The 19468-nt window shown below is 37.2% G+C and overlaps 1 protein-coding gene across 2 annotated transcripts in view; it reads left to right on the forward strand.

The window, feature by feature from the left end:
- The window catches only part of LOC127844335 (PAX-interacting protein 1-like), a 49260-nt gene that overhangs the window by 19763 nt on the left and 10029 nt on the right, over nucleotides 1-19468 (forward strand). For both annotated transcript variants that reach the window (XR_008032677.1, XM_052374448.1), the window contains exons 7-13: nucleotides 279-443; nucleotides 5604-6435; nucleotides 7125-7216; nucleotides 11510-11605; nucleotides 13403-13543; nucleotides 17053-17174; nucleotides 18919-19103. Coding sequence is in view for 1 of the 2 variants with exons in the window: in XM_052374448.1 (XP_052230408.1) it covers nucleotides 279-443; nucleotides 5604-6435; nucleotides 7125-7216; nucleotides 11510-11605; nucleotides 13403-13543; nucleotides 17053-17174; nucleotides 18919-19103 (1633 nt within the window). In the remaining variant the exon portion in view is untranslated. The remainder of the gene's footprint in view (nucleotides 1-278; nucleotides 444-5603; nucleotides 6436-7124; nucleotides 7217-11509; nucleotides 11606-13402; nucleotides 13544-17052; nucleotides 17175-18918; nucleotides 19104-19468) is intronic.

Genomic DNA, 19468 nt, shown 5'->3' on the forward strand with positions numbered 1-19468 from the left:
TCACCATTCAACATGTCTTAACAGTCATTAAAGCAGTTTACTGACAGAACATGTGAACTACTGTACACAATAAAAGGCGAAGAGTAGATAACCGCACAGACTTGTGTTTATCCCTTTTACTATCCACTAAAAAATGAGTAATGTTTTTTACCATAATTTTATGCAAAGCTAAATATGATAAGTAGTCTATTAAGTTTCTTTACCTTTTTTCAGTGTCTGACAGAGTTGTGTACAGAGATACAAAAGAAAGTTGATTTGACATTTGCTTATTTCCTTAGAAGCAATCCGGTCGGCCAGGTTCGACCCCTGACCTTAACCGCCTGCCAGTGCCCCAGGTTACCATGGAGAGGAGGTCACCCACAGAGATGGGGTCACGACCTGGCACCCCTGGCAGTGCCAGTACTAAAGAAGCCCTTGCCAAGCTGGTAATTAACAGAAAAATGGTAAGGCGTGTACCATATGGAAAAATGTCATTTTGATGTGCATTTGTATTTTGTTATTCAATTATTGTATTAATTTATTTAAATCAATTAAAAGTAGGAAATTTAATGAAAGTGTGAATTATGATTCTGTATTCACTAAAATTTCTTGTTCAGACTTTTGTAATGATGAACAGAAAAAAAAACTCATTTTTCTACCGGCTCATACGTAGAGGGTATAAAAATTGTAACAACATTTCCCATTTTTTGTTTGTGCACTTCATATGTCAGGTCGAAATTACAAGTCGAAAAATGAAATTCAGTAAAAATGCGACCTCAACAAAGTCATTGTTCAATTCTAAGACACAACTGTCTTGTTTAACATTTTAACTATATCAAAGAATCCAGATATTATAGTAGTTAAATACATCATTACCTAGAAGTTGATAATACTAATCCAACTAAACACTGTTACAATTATTAGTCCCCTACCGGTTTCACCGGTATGGCAATATGGACATTATGCACGTCATTTCATTTCGTTTCGACGTAAAAAATTCTGGTTGCTATGGCAACAAATAGACTAGAAATACTGCTGAAAATGGTGGTTTTTCTGGATCCTGCAATAACTTTTAAAGTTCTTAATATTTTTTCATGAAACTTGAAACATGGATAGATGGCAATATGGACATTATGCATGTCATTTCATTTCGTTCCGACGTAAAAAATTCTGGTTGCTATGGCAACAAATAGACTAGAAATACTGCTGAAAATGGTGGTTTTCTGGATCCTGCAATAACTTTTAAAGTTCTTAATATTTTTTTCATGAAACTTGAAACATGGATAGATGGCAATATGGACATTATCCACGTCATTTCATTTTGTTCCTAAATTAAAAAATTTGGTTGCTATGGCAACAAATATACAAAAATAAAATCTGGAATTTCTGACAATGGTGGAGCCGGTAGGCGACTTATATTGCTTGACAATAGTCTTGTTGAAAATCAATGTGTTCAAGAATTTCCTAAACACAAACATTAGTCATTGTTTGGAACTGTACTGGAAGTTGGTTAATCAGAATTTATTGGTCTTCTCGGCAAAGATGAGCATTTAAGACTGCCAATTGGGACTCAACTTGTGTAAATGGCATGTTCAATAAACTGTTAAACTCCACCTTTGTTCTCTGTGAAAGATTAGAAAGACGGAGCTATGCACATGCTGGTATATAATTGAAGGATAGACATTAAGAAATAAGCACACAATAGGTTGAGCTTAATTTCAAGACAAAGGAAGCCAATTTTTATTGGCAAGAAAGGTGTTGCTTTACGGCTTCTTGGCAGGAAGTGGCTTTTATGTCTGCTAGCTATCAATTAACACAGAGTGCAAATTTTTGCAAGTCTTTTGTATAAGCCATTGACTGTTTGTTTACAATTTCACTTATAAAACACTTCATCACGTGAAAATTTAGATTAAATTACCAAATCTAAAAAAGAGGGAAGTTGCAAAACACTGCTTATGTAAATTGGCCTCATCTAAATGGTGACGTTTTATGTCATAGATCAACAAGTGTCTTTCTATAACAACTCTTATCAATTACTGCGGGAATCGATATTTCTAGAATTTCATATTTTTAGCTAACCTGAGCACAATGTGCTCATGGTGAGCTTTTGTGATGGCCTTTTGTCCGTCGTCCATCATGCGGCGTCAACCTTTGCCTTGTTAACACTCTAGAGGCCACATTTATTGTCCAATCTTCATGAAATTTGGTCAGAAAATTGGTCTCAATGATATCTTGGACGAGTTTTAAAAGGATACGTTTGCTTGAAAAACATGGCTGCCAGGGGGCGGGGCATTTTTCCTTTTATGGCTATATATGGCTATTTCTTGTCCGATCTTTATGAAATTTGGTCAGAAGATTTGTGTCCATGATATATTGGACTAGTTCAAAAATGGTCACAGTTGTTCGAAAAACATGGCTGCCAGGGGGCGGGGCATTTTCCTATATGGCTATAGTAAAACCTTGCTAACACTCTAGAGGCCACATTTATTGTCCGATCATCATAAAACTTGGTCAGAAGATTTGTCCACATAATATCTTGGACGAGTTAGAAAATGGTTCCGGTTGGTTGAAAAACATGGCTGCCAGGGGATGGGGCATTTTTCCTTATATGGTTATATAGGCTTTAGTAAAACCTTGTTAACACTCTAAAGGCCACATTTATTGTCCGTTCATCATGAAACTTGGTCAAAAGATTTGTCCTAATGATATCTTGGACGAGTCCGAAAATGGTTCCGGTTGGTTGAAAAACATGGCTGCCATGGGGGCGGGGCATTTGTGCTTATATGGCTTTTGTTAAACCTTGTTATCACCATAGAGGCCAAATTTATTGTCCGATTATTATGAAACTTGGTCAGAACATTTATGCCAATGATATCTTGTACGAGTTTGAAAATGGTTCCAGGTGGTTGAAAAACACGGCCACCAGGGTGTGGGCATTTTTCCTTATATGGCTTTAGTAAAATATTGTTAACACTCTAAAAGTCACATTTATTGTCCAATCTTCATGAAACTTGGTCAGAAGATTTGCCCAATGATATTTAAAAGATATAATACAATTTCAAATAAAAACTTTGTTTCTGTTGTTTCCTCTGAAGAAGATTATGATGATGATGATTTACAGCACAAAACATGTTTTATGCTATCTGAATATTCTTAATTGAATATTCCCAAGTTAAATGTAGTAATACTTATTTCGCAGAAAATTACTTAAGGGAGAAACAAGAAATATCTTTAAAAAGATATACAGCGTTGATTGTGGTTGTGGTTGATGAAAGATAAAGAGTTATATCAATGAGACATCAAATGCCTTTTTCTGCGCAGTTCTTAGCAGCATCACATGCAAATCAAATTATGTTGCGCCAGATTTCGTGGCTTATTACGCATTATTATATATTATTTACCATATATCTATAGATATAGAACAGAAATACACAATAAGAATGGAAATTAAACAAAAATATACGAGTCAATGGCCACAAACGAATCGACCGTACATATTTGAAATATAAATACGCGCGATCTTCGAACAGACATGTTGTAGTGGTTTTTCGGACATAGTTATTTGATTCCATTGTTAATAGTATAGTGAATCATCGGGCTCATGCTTAATAAATTGGTCGCTATGGTGGAAAATTTCGTATTTAATTAATCAAAACTAGTACATATCATGGAATTATTGGAAAAAAAATCTTTAATTGATACACCATAATTATATCGCCGAATATCTGCAATAAAGATATTTCTGGTCATGTTCACTGGGCTAACACGACAGAGTTTATATAGTGATTCTTGTACTGACTGTGAACTGAACTTTATACCTTGTGAGATGGAATGCAATGCATTAAAGTGAGGTCACGATTCCACTGCTGGAACGACGGTTTGTTTAAAGCTCTATACTTTAACATGTTTTTTTCTGTGTTTCGAAAACAAAATAACATATTTTGGTCAAAACGAATATCTGGATAGTGAACAACAATATTTATATGATCTAAAATATACGTGGTCACAGAATGCAATACAGTGGTAATAACTAAATATGAGAACACAGCCTTTAAGTACAAACGCTACATGGCGCTGACAATCTTCTAAATGTAAAGGGACACACACAAACTGGATTGATGTCGTAAGTTGAGTGTGAAACTGTTCTATCCCTCAAGCCTTTTTATAAGAGATAAAGTAGATTCATGCTGAACACGCATTTAACATCGTTGCAAAGACGCGGTCGTGTTGCCGATGTTCTGGGGAATTATGCTCAAATCAGCCAATGGAATAAATGAAGTGTATTCATTCAGATCTAGCCGCAGGAAATTTTATTTGAATTTTATTGGATACACTTTAAGTATTCGGACACTTAAAAATAATGAATTTTGTTCGTGTCCAAGAATGTATATTTCAGGCCGTCAACTGATTCCTATATTCCTATATTTTCCTATATTTTGGAGAATTTTTCTATATTTTTAAAAACCTATATTTCCTATATTTTCCTATATGTTTGACTTTTTTCCTCTTTTTTCCTATATTTTTGAATTTTCGTCTATTTTGTTAAGAAAATTTCCTCTTTTAAAGTTTTATTTTTTAAATACTTATAAGAAGTAATACTGCCGTTAGATATTTTAATTTACAGTGTAAAAAGCTGTCCCTCCTCTTCCAAAGCATCACCATCTTGCAGGAGTGCTGTTGTACACCATTGTGATATCTATATGGACACCTTTGATGAAGAAAAATACAACCATTTAAAAGGTGAGAACAAATCCTAGCAGATAGTTGTAACAGGGTTTTCCACAGGGATGCTCTTCTGAGGGGATATTTAATGCTCTTCCTAATCATTGAGATGTTTTGTCATTTTGCCATGTATACCATAGCATCTTTTTCTTGTTTTTAAGATATGCAACTACCATTGTGTGTCTGATACCCATGAGATTAGATTGTTTTACAATTGGTATTAATAACAAAGTGCAATTTTGTTCAATTAATTATTTTGATGTTCAATTTCAAATATATTTATATGCAGAAGCTGCCACAAAAAAATTATATTCTGTATGTACATTTTATCATATAGGATGTTTTGATGTTCTTTTCATGTCCTAAAATGTTTGATTGAAGAGTGTATAGAAATTTTAATGTGCATAAAATACAGAATTTGTATTATATACCATGATATGATACTACATGTATGTGATTCATGTTTTCCATTTCAATAATTTCATTATCAATATAATGTTGCACTCTTATGTTAGGTTGTAAAACTATGTTTAATAATGTTTTGTTGATTGTTAACTTTTTTAATAAAAAATTCAGGTGTCCACATTGGTGACCACAGTGTGTTGCTGCATCAGCATATCTGCCTTGGTGGGAAGATGAGGGACTGTTTTGTTAAGTAAAACATGAATTTAATGATTATTGACGGAAAACAAGTAAGTTAGAAGTTCTCTACATATCTCTAGAACATTACTTTTTACCATAAAATTCCTATATTTTAACCCTAAACAAGCCCAAACCTCCTATATTTTGATGCAAAAATTCCTATATTTTTTCCTATATTTTCACCTTAAGTCAGTTGACGGCCTGATATTTGAGCAGGAAAGTGTAAGAAATGGCTGCATATCACTTTTCTATTTTTTTAGGACGGTCCACCTATCCCTCGTCCCTCAATGCCAGTCCACAGTGGTCAGATGGGCCCCTACCACCTTCCCCCGGGCCACCCTGGTCACAACATGGGTCCCAGGCCCGGCATGCACCCAGTGCGAGCACCTCCCCTGCCGCAGATGTACCCCCAAGGCTCTCAGGGTGGGCAGGGCATGCACCCAGGACAGCAGATGGCTCAAAGAATGCATCTTCCTCACGGTGGAATGCCACCGCATTCCCAGCAGCAACAGCAGCAGCAACAACAACAACATCAGCAGCAACAGCAGCAGCACATCCGTCATCAGCATATGGCCCAGCAACAACAGCAAATGCAACATCAACAACAGCAAATGCAGCAGCATCAACAGCATATGTCTCCGGAGAAACAGCAGCAGCTTAATCAGCAGCAACAGTTCATGCAACAGCAGCATCAGATTCAGCAAATGAATCAACACCAGCAGCAGCAGTTGCTACAACAACAACAGCAGTTGCTACAACAACAACATCAACAAGGAAAGTTGAGAAATATAACAAATAACTTTGATATTGATAAACACAACCAGCCTCCGCAGCAACAGCATCCAAATGTGTTACATCAGCAGCAGCAGCAACAGCAGCAGCAGCAGCAACACATGCAGCAGCAAATGAAAATGGCGACATCACCAGCACAACACATGCATCAACAGCAACAACAAATGAAGCAGGCTGGGGCACAACAACAAAAGATGGGCTTCCCAGGTGGTACATCACCTCGGCAACCACCTCCATATTTCCCACAGCAACAGCAAACGTCTTGGCCAACATACGTAGGTCACGATCCTAATGAAAACAGTGCGTATAAATACAACTTCCCTCTTCTGTGTTAATACATTATCTCAAAATTAGCCTTTTCATATTTCAATTAATTGAGATACTCCGTATGACAAATTGCAACAATCTTTTTGAAACTTTTTGTTTGAAGTCATTTCATGATAATGAAATGTTGGATTTTAGATATGTTGCAATAAGATAAAAAAAGGACTCTTGGTTATTTTTCTGATAGTGTAGAATTATGCATTATGCTGTACATGTATATAGTTAATTGAACAGAACATTTGGAGGCATATAGCCATTGGCCCGTCCGTTATTCCGCCCATCAGTTCCAGATTAAACAAATTTGAAATGTTTCTTCTAACATGAATAATTCTCCCTTCAAAGCTTTGATACCTGGGTGTTTCCTTTGAACACTCTCAGCGCACTCGCATCACCTGACCTTATTTGACATTTACTTTCTTTTGGACTTATTCATGAGGTCAAATTTCTGGGTTGACCCAAATTGACCATCTCATGAAGATTACTTATAAGATTTGATATGTCAATTGAGCACGTAGCTCACTCATTCCATTTGACCTTATTTTGACCTTGACACTGACATTTTGTAGCTACACTTATCCAAATAGGCCCATGAACCAAGACTGACAAAGTCCCCAGCGGGTTTTTTTCTAAACGCAGCATCTTGTTAATTTGTGCATTTTTTTCAGTACCACCAGAACAGTGCTTGCTTGGTTGTGTGTTCTACATCACTGACTATCCAAAGATTGTTGGCATGGAACAAATAGCAATATGGAAAAAGGTTTGAAAGTTACTGATTGATAAATGTATATGTTATCAGCAACAAAGGATTGACTAGTAATATTAGCCTCATTCTAGGAAAATCAGGCTTTATGCATGCGAGTTAAGTGTCGTCCCAGATTATTCTGTGCAGTCCATACAGGCTTATCAGGGATAACACTGTACACTTTAAAGGAATTCTTTGTTTCAAGACAGTCTCTTCTATCCGAAATGCAGATTAGGTGGAAAGTGTCATCCCTGATGAGCCTGCGCAGACTAAACAGGCTTATCAGAGACAACACTTTACACACATGCATTAAGCCACGTTTTACCAGAGCAAGGTCTATCAAACAATATGTACCCCCTCTGTAAATATACATCCCCTCTGTAAATTGGTAACATAAGAAAAACCTAAAGCCACCACAATTTTTCTGGCATATTGAACTGTCCAGTATTAATATTCATTTCTCTTTGAGGTAATTTTGAACCAAGTCAGCCTTGATATATGCTTGATATAAATGTAGCATACCGGGGTATGTTTTTATTTGAAATTAAAATAAAGGATGATTGTGGTGCTACTTTGCATCATTCAAATGATTTTAAGAGTTTGGTTGACACTTGTTTTAATTTTGTCTTTTGTATATACCCAGTACATGATTCACAATTAAGTGGTTTGTAAATGTAAGGTTATTAGAATGACCAATAACTGGTCACAAATTGTATTTATACATTGTTATAATTGTTTCAGCGGGAATGGCGAAACAAAATCCAAATTAGATATTGTTTGTTTTTTATGTGTTTTAAATAGGGATGGCATCAAATACCAATATCGGTATTCGAATGTTCGCAAATTCATTCAATTGAATATTCGCATAAAACGTCTGGATTGATTTTTCCTTGTTATGTGTTAATTTCCATTGGTTTGTAAGTTATATCCGTTTGCTAAATATGAGGCTGTTTATTAACGTTGCTATAGAATAATTGTATCGCTGTCGACTAATACTATGACCGATACTGTGATTGGGCACAAATAGAATGAAAAACATCGTGTCATAGAATTTTATTTTTTAATGATTCCACAGATTTGTAGCAGACCGTGCATATGTAAAACTAAGTTTACACACATTACACGTTGCGGTCTTCTTATCCACAGACCGTGTAAAGTATTCCATACTGCAGAAAGGGCTGGTGGCAATTTCAGATTTGAATTATGATTCCTTGATGATTGTTTAATTTATATCATCTGTTACTTTTGAGTAATTCACATATTTAAATGTCTGTTAAAACTGTGATCACAAAAACTAAATTACTATTCGCAAGTCAATTGAAGCCCTTAATTGGTACCTAATTTACAAACAACAGTTCGGGCCCTTTCTTATAGTAAGTATATTGCATTGCGCGATTTGAGTAATTCACACATTTTAATGGCTGTACATACTGTGATCACAAAACTTAATTATTATTCGCCAGTCAATTGAAACCGTTAATTGGCACCCCATTGGCAAACAACAGTCGGGGCCTTTCTTAGAGCGTGTATATTGCATTGCGCAATCAACACTGATACGGGCCGCGTTATCAGTTTGACACGAAGAAGTCACGTCAAAAATGTTACTCCCAGGTGAATACGGTTGCATTTTAGTAAGCGGTTCGCAGGTCATTAAATATTGGTGAAATTACGTTTGGAAAAAAATGGGAATATGCGAATATCATTTTTATTATTCGAATGCTGACCATTCAATCGAATATTCGAATAATTTTGCCATCCCTAGTTTTAAACAAACAGAATCTTGTGAAAATATGTTGTTGTTTTTAGCTCACCTGAGCACAACGTGCTCATGGTGAGCCATTGTGATCGCCTTTTGTCCGTCGTGCGGCGTCAACATTTTGCCTTGTGAACACTCTAGAGGCAACATTTATTTCCGATCTTCATGAAACTTGGTCAGAACATTTGTCCCATTGATACCTCGACTGAGTTCGAAACTGGGTCATGCTGGGTTTAAAACTAGGTCACTAGGTCAAAAAAAGAAAAACCTTGTGAACACTGTAGAAGTCACATTTGATGTCCAATCTTCATGTTACTTTGTCAAAATGCTTGCCTAAATGATATGTTGGTTGAGTTAAAAAATGGTTCCAATCCGTTGAAAAACATGGCCGCCAGGGGGGCAGGGCAGTATTCCTTATATGGCTATATAGAAACCTTGTGAACACTCTAGAAGTCACAATTTTTGCCCAATCATTATGAAACTTGGTCAAAACATTGGTTTAATTGATATCTCGGACGAGTTCGAAAATGGTCCAGATCGGTGAAAAAGACATGGCCGCCAGAGGGCGGGGCAGTTTTCTCTATATGTATATAGTGAAAACATGTGAACACTCTAGAAGTTACATTTTTAGTCCAATCTTCATGAAATTTGGTCAGAACATGTGTTTGCTGGATATGACGGTTGAGTTAGAAAATGGTCTGGATCGGTAAAAAAACATGGCCGCCGGGGGGGGGGTCATTTTCCTAATATATTTATATAGTAAAAAAAGCTTGTGAACACTCTAGAAGTCACATTTTTTGCCTAATCATCTTTTTCTAAACATCGATTTTATAGATATCTCGGATGAGTTCGAAAATGGTCATGATGGGTGGAAAAACATGGCCGCCAGGGCGTGGGGCAGTTTTCTCTATATGTATATAGTGAAAACATGTGAAGAGTCTAGAAGACACATTTTTGCCCAGAACATTTGTTTCCTGGATACGACAGTTGAGTTCGAAAATGGTTTTGATCGGTAAAAAAACATGGCCGCCAGGGGGGGGTGTCTTTTTCCTTATATTGATATAATAAAAAAGCTTGTGAACACTCTAGTTTCCTGATTTTCTGGCAGTTTTGTCTGAGCTTTCCTCTTCCTTCCTGCTGGTTTACCTCTTCCAGACATTTTGTGATGCTTTTGTTATATAACTAAGAAATATTTCTGCAGATAAATGCAGATTTTTTAATTTTGATTTTTTCTGTAGGTATAATCCTTGGAATCCTATGCCAGAAAGGAATTTGAGAGAACTCTTTATTCATCAACATACTAGTATGCTCAAGATACTCTCCCTTGAAGGGTCCACATTTCTGCTACAATAAACTGGGTTTTATTGTTTAATACAATAACCCACATTATCAAAGATTTTGGTTTTAAAACGGATGTATTTATTTTTATGTCCCCCACCACTATAGTGGGGGACATATTGTTTTTGCCCTGTTTGTTGGTTGGTTGGTTGGTTTGTTTGCCCCAACTTTAACATTTTGCCATAACTTTTGCAATATTGAAGATAGCAACTTCATATTTGGCATGCAGGTGTATCTCATGGAGCTGCACATTTTGAGTGGTGAAAGATCAAGGTCAAGGTCATCCTTCACGGTCAAAGGTCAAATATATATAGCTTAAAAGCGGCGCAGAAGGGGACATAGTGTTTCTGACAAACACATATCTTGTTTAATTGGAAATATAATTGCATGGTTAGTCTAAAAATAGTTCATTACTTGTTTATAAACAAGGCTCTCAGGGGGTGGAATTTGTTTGTGTCTACTGTTGTTAATAGTGAAACATTGTGAATACTTTTAGTCACATTTTTAGTTCAATCTGAATGACACTTGCTGAGTGCAAATGTTGTTATCATATCTTGATTTAGTTTACTCAATTAGTTTTAATAATATCATCTTCAAACATGGTGACAATCTTTATGAACATAATATTTTTTTTGCTCATGGTTAACTTTTGTGATCACCTTTTGTCAATTGTCTGTCTTCTGTTGTGAGTCATGAATATTTGCCTTGTTAACACTGTAGTGGCCACATTTATTGTCGGATCTTCATGAAACTTGGTCAGAAGATTTGTCCCAATGATATCTTGGACGAGTTCAAAAATGGTTGAGGACTGTTGAAAAACATGGCCGCCAGGGGGCCATTTGTTGTTCATTCTTCATGAAACTTGGTTAGAACATTTGTTCCATTGATATCTTGGGCTGCATTAAATAGGTCATTTCTTTTTATCTCAGGCCTTTCAGGCCCTCTTGTTTTTACATATTTCAAGCTGTTTTGTTATTTAAATTAGGGTGCCACTGATTGCAGGCTTTCAGTGTTTTGTCCCAGTGGTGATGGTTTGTCGGAATTTTCCAGTCTTTCAGATTTATATCAGCTGAGCTTGTACACTAGGTAAAGGGTGCTTAATTCATGGGTGTAGTGTTGTCCCAGATTAGCCTGTGCTGACTGCAGAGGCTAATCTGAGACAACACTTGATTCACATGTAAGGTTCATATGAAAGAAAGCTTTTGTTTCTGCAGGTGATTGAACAGCACGGAGGTCAAGTGGACCCTTCCTACTCTAACAGAGTGACCCACGTGCTATGTGCAAACCAGAAAACGGACGTCTACCAACTGGTGAGTACTGGCATTGCCAATGCATTATCATTTGAGCCTCGCTCTGAGAAAACTGGGCTTAATGCATGTGCGTAAAATCTCGTCCCAGATTAGCTTGTGCAGTCCACACAGGCTAATCAGGGATGACACTTTCTGCTTTTATGGTATTTTTAGTTTCAAGAAAGTCCCTCCTTAACATAAATCAAGTTTAGGCGGAAAGTGTCGTCCCTGATTAGCCTGTGCGGACTGCACAGGCTTATCTGTGACAACACTTTACGCACATGCATTATGCCCTGTTTTCTCAGAATAGGACTCATATAAATGTCTTATAAGTGTCTAGGTTGAAATCAGGATTAAAATATAACATTATTCACGTAGTATGAAACTGGGTCTTTTGCCATATGCGACCAGCTTAGCTCCTGACCAGCCTGCGCATTAGTGAATTCTGGTCAGGAGCTACTATGTCTGCTAGAGCTGTAACGATTGGGTTCGATGCATCGAAAAACCGGTTCAACGCCGCCGATTTGATTTCGATACCAATAAGGCCAATGTCGATTCGATTCACTACAATCCGATTGATCCGCATTTTAAACCTTACTTTCCAAATCCGTCATCTAAACTTTATTGTCATTCGTAATACGTCTTGTTATTGGTCAATAGCCAATATGGCATCAAATGAATGAATGAATACCATGCTTAGCATTACATCAGCCGGAAAAAGGGCTTCTTAAACCACGCTGAAAGACGCCCATCAAAATCAAAAGTATGGGAACATTTCGGGTTTCGCGAAGGTTCTGATGCAAAGGCAACTTGCAAAACGTGCACTGTTGTCGTAAGTTGAAATAAGTCAGTTCGTTTGTTTACTAAACTGTGTGCATTCTGTAAAGAAGTCATCTGGAAGTTGTTTATATGCTTACTTTTTTTTCTTCTGTTAAACACATGTGATACATTGAATTTTATGTTATTTAAGAATAACTCAACAGGTTTTGTTACTTATAAAATAATGTGCGTTTTTTAATTGTATTTCAAAAATTAAACACTTTAAATGTACAACATAATGACCTAATAAGTTAATAACAAATACCAAACATATTAATTCATGCCCTGGACAACCAAACATGAAATAGTATACAAAATAAGCAGCAAATAGTTTAATTTCAATGGAATCGAAAATAATCAAATCGAACCATTTGGTATCGAAATCGAATCGAATCGAATGATGAGTGAATCGTTACAGCTCTAATGTCTGCATATGTGACCATGAAACTATAGCCCATAATAGGTGTCTTTATAGTGGATTGGGTAGCTCCTGACCAGACTTGGTGTTTGTACAGTCTGGTCTGGAGTTACCATGGCCGCACATGGCATAAGGCCAGAATTCACATGACGTGGCGCCAATTAAGATTGAGATTGGTTATACTTTAGTCACTTTGTCAGTCAGTTGGTTTTCCAGCGTATTTGTCTGTTTGTGGAGTGAATTACTTTAACAATCCTCGAGCAATGAATTTCAAATTTGAAATGTGTCATCACTGTGAAGAGTAGATGTGCAGGGCAGGATCTTGTTTAGTTATGTGCCCTGGTCATGGTTGTCATGTCACTGACAAAACTGGGCTGACTCTTGTTTGAGTCAGTTTCAAGGGTCAAACCAGTAATTGCATGGTATCTTGGAGTATAAGTTTTGTATCAATATCTATCTATTAACTGTGGCGGTTTGTATGTATAAATTAAAATTAAATGGCACTAATCTTATTTCTAACGTATTTGGTATTTAAATACTAGTGCATTGCAAAAGTTGTATGTGCATGTTTGTGTTGCCAGGCTTTACGAGACCAGCGACGCATGGTAACAGCATTCTGGCTCAACGATGTTCTGCTGAAGAAGAAAATGCTTCCCCCATGGCAGGCCCTTCATCTGCCGCTCCTTCATAGTGAAGATGGACAGCGTCCTTGTAGTGACCAGGTCAGTTGGGTGTTTGTGTTCATGACCATTTGGTGTCTGTGTTCATGACCATTTGGTGTTTGTGTTCATGACCCTTTAGTGTTTATAACCATTTGGTGTTGTGTTCATGACCATTTGGTGTTTGTGTTCATGCCCATATGGTGTTTGTGCTCATGACCATTTGATGTTTGTGTTTATGACCATTTTTATGCTCCCCCAAATTTTTTTAGGGGGAGCATATAGTCGCCGCTTCGTCTGTCAGTCCGTCTGTGCACAATTTTTGTCCGGGCTATTTCTCAGCAATTAATGACCGGTATTCAATTAAATTTTATGGGAAGCTTCACTACCAAGAGATGTGCGTATTATCAGCCGGTTCTGGTTGGATGATTTTTCACAGAGTTATGGCCCTTTGAAATTTTCCATTAACTGTACATATAGTGCAATTCTTGTCCGGGCTATTTCTCAGCAACTAATGACCGGAATTCAATGAAACTTTATGGGAAGCTTCACTACCAAGAGGACATGTGCATATTATCAGCCGGTTTTGGTGGGATGATTTTTCACAGACTTATGGCCCTTTGAAATTTTCCATTAACTGTACATATAGTGCAATTCTTGTCCGGGCGATTTCTCAGCAACTAATGACTGGAATTCAATGAAACTTTATGGGAAGCTTCACTACCAAGAAGAGATGTGCATATTATCAGCCGGTTCTCGTCGGATGGTTTTTCACAGAGTTATGGCCCTTTGAAATTTTCTCTAAATTGTACATATAGTGCAATTCTTGTCCGGGATATTTCTCCCAAACTACTGACTGGAATTCAATGAAGCTTTATGGGAAGCTTCACTACCAAGAGGAGATGTGCATATTATCAGCCGGTTCTCGTCGAATGATTTTTCACAGAGTTATGGCCCTTTGAAATTTTCCATTGTACATATAGTGAAATTCTTGTCCGAGCTATGTCTCAGCAACTTATTACAGGAATTCAATTAAACTTTATGGGAAGCTTCACTACCAACAGGAGATGTGCATATTATAAGCCGGTTATGGTCGGATGATTTTTTACAGAGTTATGGCTCTTTGAAATTTTCTATAAACTGTACATATAGTGCAATTCTTGTCTGGGCTATTTCTCCCCAACTACTGACTGGAATTCAATGAAGCTTTATGGGAAGCTTAACTACCTTGAGGAGATGCGCATGTTATTTGTGGGTTCTGGTTAGCTGATTTATTTAGAGAGTTATGGCCCTTTGAAATGTTTAAGTTGCTAAACCATCCATTGTATTATTTTGTCCAAAGTTATGCCCCTCAAGACGTTTCCTTTTATCTGAATATATAGTGCAATATTGTGACCAAAAAAAACTTTTGGGAGCATCACCCGTCTCCGACGGTTTCTTGTTTAGATTTAGAGACCATGGACTATGGAGGGTAACTCCAAAAGTAATAACAATTGCCAGCCATCGTTCATGATGTAAACATTTAAAATGACCACTAGATTCTCATTTAGTATGTTTGTTTTGTGTGAGATTTTGTTGTTGTTTACCAGTAATTGAATTCTGTTCTATACTAAGGTCTATATGGTCTTAATTATTCTCTATTTAAACTGCCTATGTATAATGATATACAAAGTAGTATTGTAAAAGTGACTTTCCTAAAATGTATTATAATTAAGAGTAATCGACGAGCAGATTTGATATTGGCTCAGATATTCTCTTTTTATGCCCCCCTTCGAAGAAGAGGGGGTTTATTGTTTTGCACATGTCGGTCGGTCCGTCGGTTGGTCCGTCTGTCCACCAGATGGTTTCCGGACGATAACTCAAAAACGCTTAGGCCTAGGATCATGAAACTTCATAGGTATATTGATCAAGACTCGCAGATGCCCCCTATTGATTTTTAGGTCACTAGGTCAAAGGTCAAGGTCACAGTGACTCGAAATAGTAAAATGGTTTCCGGATGATAACTCAAAAATGCTTAGGCCTAGGATCATGAAACTTCAAAGGTACATTGATCATGACTGGCAGATGACCCCTATTGATTTTCAGGTCACTAGGTCAAAGGTCAAGGTCACAGTGACTCGAAAAAGTAAAATGGTTTCCGGATGATTACTCATGAATGCTTATGTGTAGGATCATGAAACTTCATAGGAACATTGATCATGACTGGCAGATGACCCCTATTGATTTTCAGGTCACTAGGTCAAAGGTCAAGGTCACAGTGACTCCAAACAGCAAAATGGTTTCCGGATGATAACTCAAGAATGCTTACACCTAGGATCATGAAACTTCATAGGTACATTGATCATGACTGGCAGATGACCCCTATTGATTTTCAGGTCACTTAGTCAAAGGTCAAGGTCACAGTGACTCGAAATAGTAAAATGGTTTCCGGATGATAACTCAAGAATGCTTACGCCTAGGATCATGAAACTTCATAGGTACATTGATCATTACTGGCAGATGACCTGTATTAATTTTCAGGTCACTAGGTCAAGGTCACAGTGACTCGAAACAGAAAAATGGTTTCCTGATGATAACTCAAGAATAATTTAGCCTAGGACCATGAAACTTCATATGTACATTGATCATGACTGGCAGATGACCCCTTTTGATTTTCAGGTCACTAGGTCAAAGGTCAAGGTCACAGTGACAAAAAACGTACTCACACAATGGCTGCCACTACAACTGACAGCCCATATGGGGGGCATGCATGTTTTACAACAGCCCTTGTTTATTATTAGCTCGGCTGTTTTCTGAGAAAACCAGAGTTATTGTCATAGCCAGCTCCTCGTCTTCGTCCTCGTCGTGCTAAAACCTTAATATTTTGCTAAGGTTTTGAACATTGACTCTTTAATCAAAGTGCTTCAACCTACAACTTTTAAACTTCATATGTAGCTGCACTTTGATGAGTTCTACATGCCACACCCATTATTGGGTCACTAGGTCAAAGGTCAAGGTCACTGTGACCTCTAAAAAAAATAATTCTGACAAGCTTTCATTTATTCAAAACTGCACCTGCAGCCGAGCGTGGCACCTGTTATGCGGTGCTCTTGTTTAAATTTTCATTGCATAATTGCAAATGCATGTTTTGTTTGGATATATCCTCCTTACATGAGTATTTTCATGAATTTATATTATTTTTTCTTCAAATAAATTATTCAATACCTTGCAAATTGCTAAATTGGTTCAAAGTATTCTTTTATAAGATTAGAGATCCATTGTTTTTGACATGAAGAACATTACCTTTACAAGTTCAACCGTTTTGATCTTATCTTCACATAACTGTGGAAAATATCTGCGGGCATAACATGAAAGCCTTGTTCAGTTAAGGACCAAATCTTTAGAGGATTTCTTGAGTTAAGGCCATAGAATTTGGCAAAATGGCCCCCTGGCCATATATTTCAGAGCAGCAGTTTTCATTCAGTTTTCACCAAAGTATTCCTTAACAGAATTGCCTGTAAATTGAAGTGTATAACCAACAGTTCTTGTCTTGTTTTAGAATGCCTAGAGACACTTATACTCTTGTATTGCAGATCATCAGCATAACCAACTTTGATGGGGACGATCGCACACGAGTGAAACAAATGATTAGCGCTCTGGGTGCTGTGTACACGGGATATATGACACGGACAAACTCTGTACTAGTGTGCAAAGGGTAAACTTATGGTCACCTTAGAGCAATAATATATTATCTGCTGCGCAAACTATTATGTGAAGCACTTTCTGTGATTTTGAATTGATGCCATTACTAACTTAGATACATGAATAAGTACAGTATGTATTTTTGCATGCAAAAAAGCGCTCTTATTTACATATTTTTTGGTCTGAATGAATTTTAATAAAAAGGTTTGAGCCTCCATTTTTGTGTCAGGTCCATATCTCCTACATGCGTGGAAGGATTTTCATTATCCCGCGCCATAGGCGGAGGGATATTGTTTTGGCGTTGTCCGTCCTTCTGTCTGTCCATCTTTCCGTCCGTCGGGAGCCATAAAGTGCTTTGGCGAATTTCATTGAAACTTGGTATTAGTATATATATGGATAAGAGGATGGTGCACGCCAAATGGCATTGTAAACCATCTGTAAATAACGGAGTTATGGCCCTTTATATCTTGAAAAAACGCTTTTTTGAGTGTCAAATATAACCCTTATGTGTCCAGAAGCATATTGGCGGGGGATATCAATTCAACAAATTTGCTTGTTATACTTGGCAGGGCTGGACACATTTTTTTTCAGCAACTTGCCCTGCGGGGCGAGTAGCTAAGATTTTCACTTGCCGTGCTGAAATATGTACTTGTCCTGCAATTTATTGAAAAAATGCAATAAATCAGTAACTAATACGTTTTATTGTGATTTTCTATTGGTAAATATCTGGTAAATATTTACGATAAAAGTGCTCAAGAATTTCAAGAAACACAAACATTCGTCCGGAGCCGATTACTCATTGTCATTACGAGCGGGCGTGTTGATTTGTCGAGCCCTGCTTGGCATATTTGTTAAGGATATCAAGCCAGTGTTCAGCATACTACTTGATCCAGTGCATGCTCAAGTTCATGGTCATACTTCAAGGTCAAAAGTTTGAGCATCCATTTTCTGTGTCTGCTCAATATTTCCTGCACCTTTATAAGGATTTTCATGGAACTTCCCTCAAATGTTTAGGGAATTGAGACAAGGTGCAAAAGGTCAAAAGGCTGGATCAAGGTCAAGGTCATGCTTAAAGTTAACAGGTTTGAGCATCCACTTTCCTATCCCCTCCATATCTCCCAATCTCCCATACAGTTTAAAGAATTTTCATGAAACTTAGCAACCATGTTTTAGTCATTGAGACGGTGTAAGTCAGTCACCCTTGCTGAATCTGCAGGTCACAGAAGGTCAAAGATTTTAGCCTTTGTTTTCCTGTGCCGTACTAGAAGCTTTGATGGATTTTCATAAAATAAAAAACACTGTTTAGGTCATTCAGATGACATACAGAAGGTATGAGTAGTGGTAAGTCACGCCTGCTCAATGTCAAGGTCATACTTCAATGTAAAACAAATCTTGGAGGATAAAGCTGATTCTTTTGCCTTGTGGTAACTTTAAGTATACTTCATCTGATACTTGTCAATTAGTTCCCCTCACTCTTTGAGGATGTTATTATAACATACCATACCTTTCTTCACTTAATACAATTTTGTCTGATTAGCCAAATTAAGCTGGCTTCATGCAAACAGCATAAAACAGAATTGCCTGAGAGTAACTTGCAGTCTGTTCAGGTTGTTTGCTGCTCAGCAGTATATAAGGATAGAAATAAAGCCTTTAAAACTTGGATTTATTAGGATAGGTCTTTCATTTAATTGGAATTTTTAAGGGACTACAAACTCTTCAAAGTGAGTAATCCTCCTCCCTTTGTGCCATCATTACAGACCAGAAGGTGTGAAATACAAGAAGGCTAAGGAATGGCAGATACCTGTTGTGAACGTTCGCTGGTTATCCGACCTCATTCTTGGACAGATGGATGCACTGAAGCTACCCATCGCCGAGAAATACAAGACTGTAACCAAGGGAGACGAGTTTCAGATGGACTTGATCAAGGTCCAACATCTTTTGGGTGAGGATTTAGGTTTTTTAAGTAAATTTTATCAGGTATTTTTTAAATAGATGTTTGTTTTTGAGACTATTTACAGACAGCTGGATAAATCTGTTGCTTTCAGGACTGTAACTTCATCTTTATTTAAAATAACTTGTGAAAAATGATCACTATTTGATGCAATCTGCAAAGGCTTATTAGGGAAAACACTTTCTGCCTAATCTGGATATTTACTATGAAAAGACTTTCTTTAAACGAAAAATACCTTATACTGGAAAGTGTCATTTATCGAAGCCTGTGCAGACTGCAGTAGCTTCATGCTTGTCAACTTTGCAATTCTAAACATCAGTTTGTGCATCATGCTTAAAAATGGTTCTCCTGTGAAA

The sequence above is a fragment of the Dreissena polymorpha genome, chromosome 1 (genome assembly GCF_020536995.1).
Source record: "Dreissena polymorpha isolate Duluth1 chromosome 1, UMN_Dpol_1.0, whole genome shotgun sequence".
Taxonomy (NCBI): domain Eukaryota; kingdom Metazoa; phylum Mollusca; class Bivalvia; order Myida; family Dreissenidae; genus Dreissena; species Dreissena polymorpha.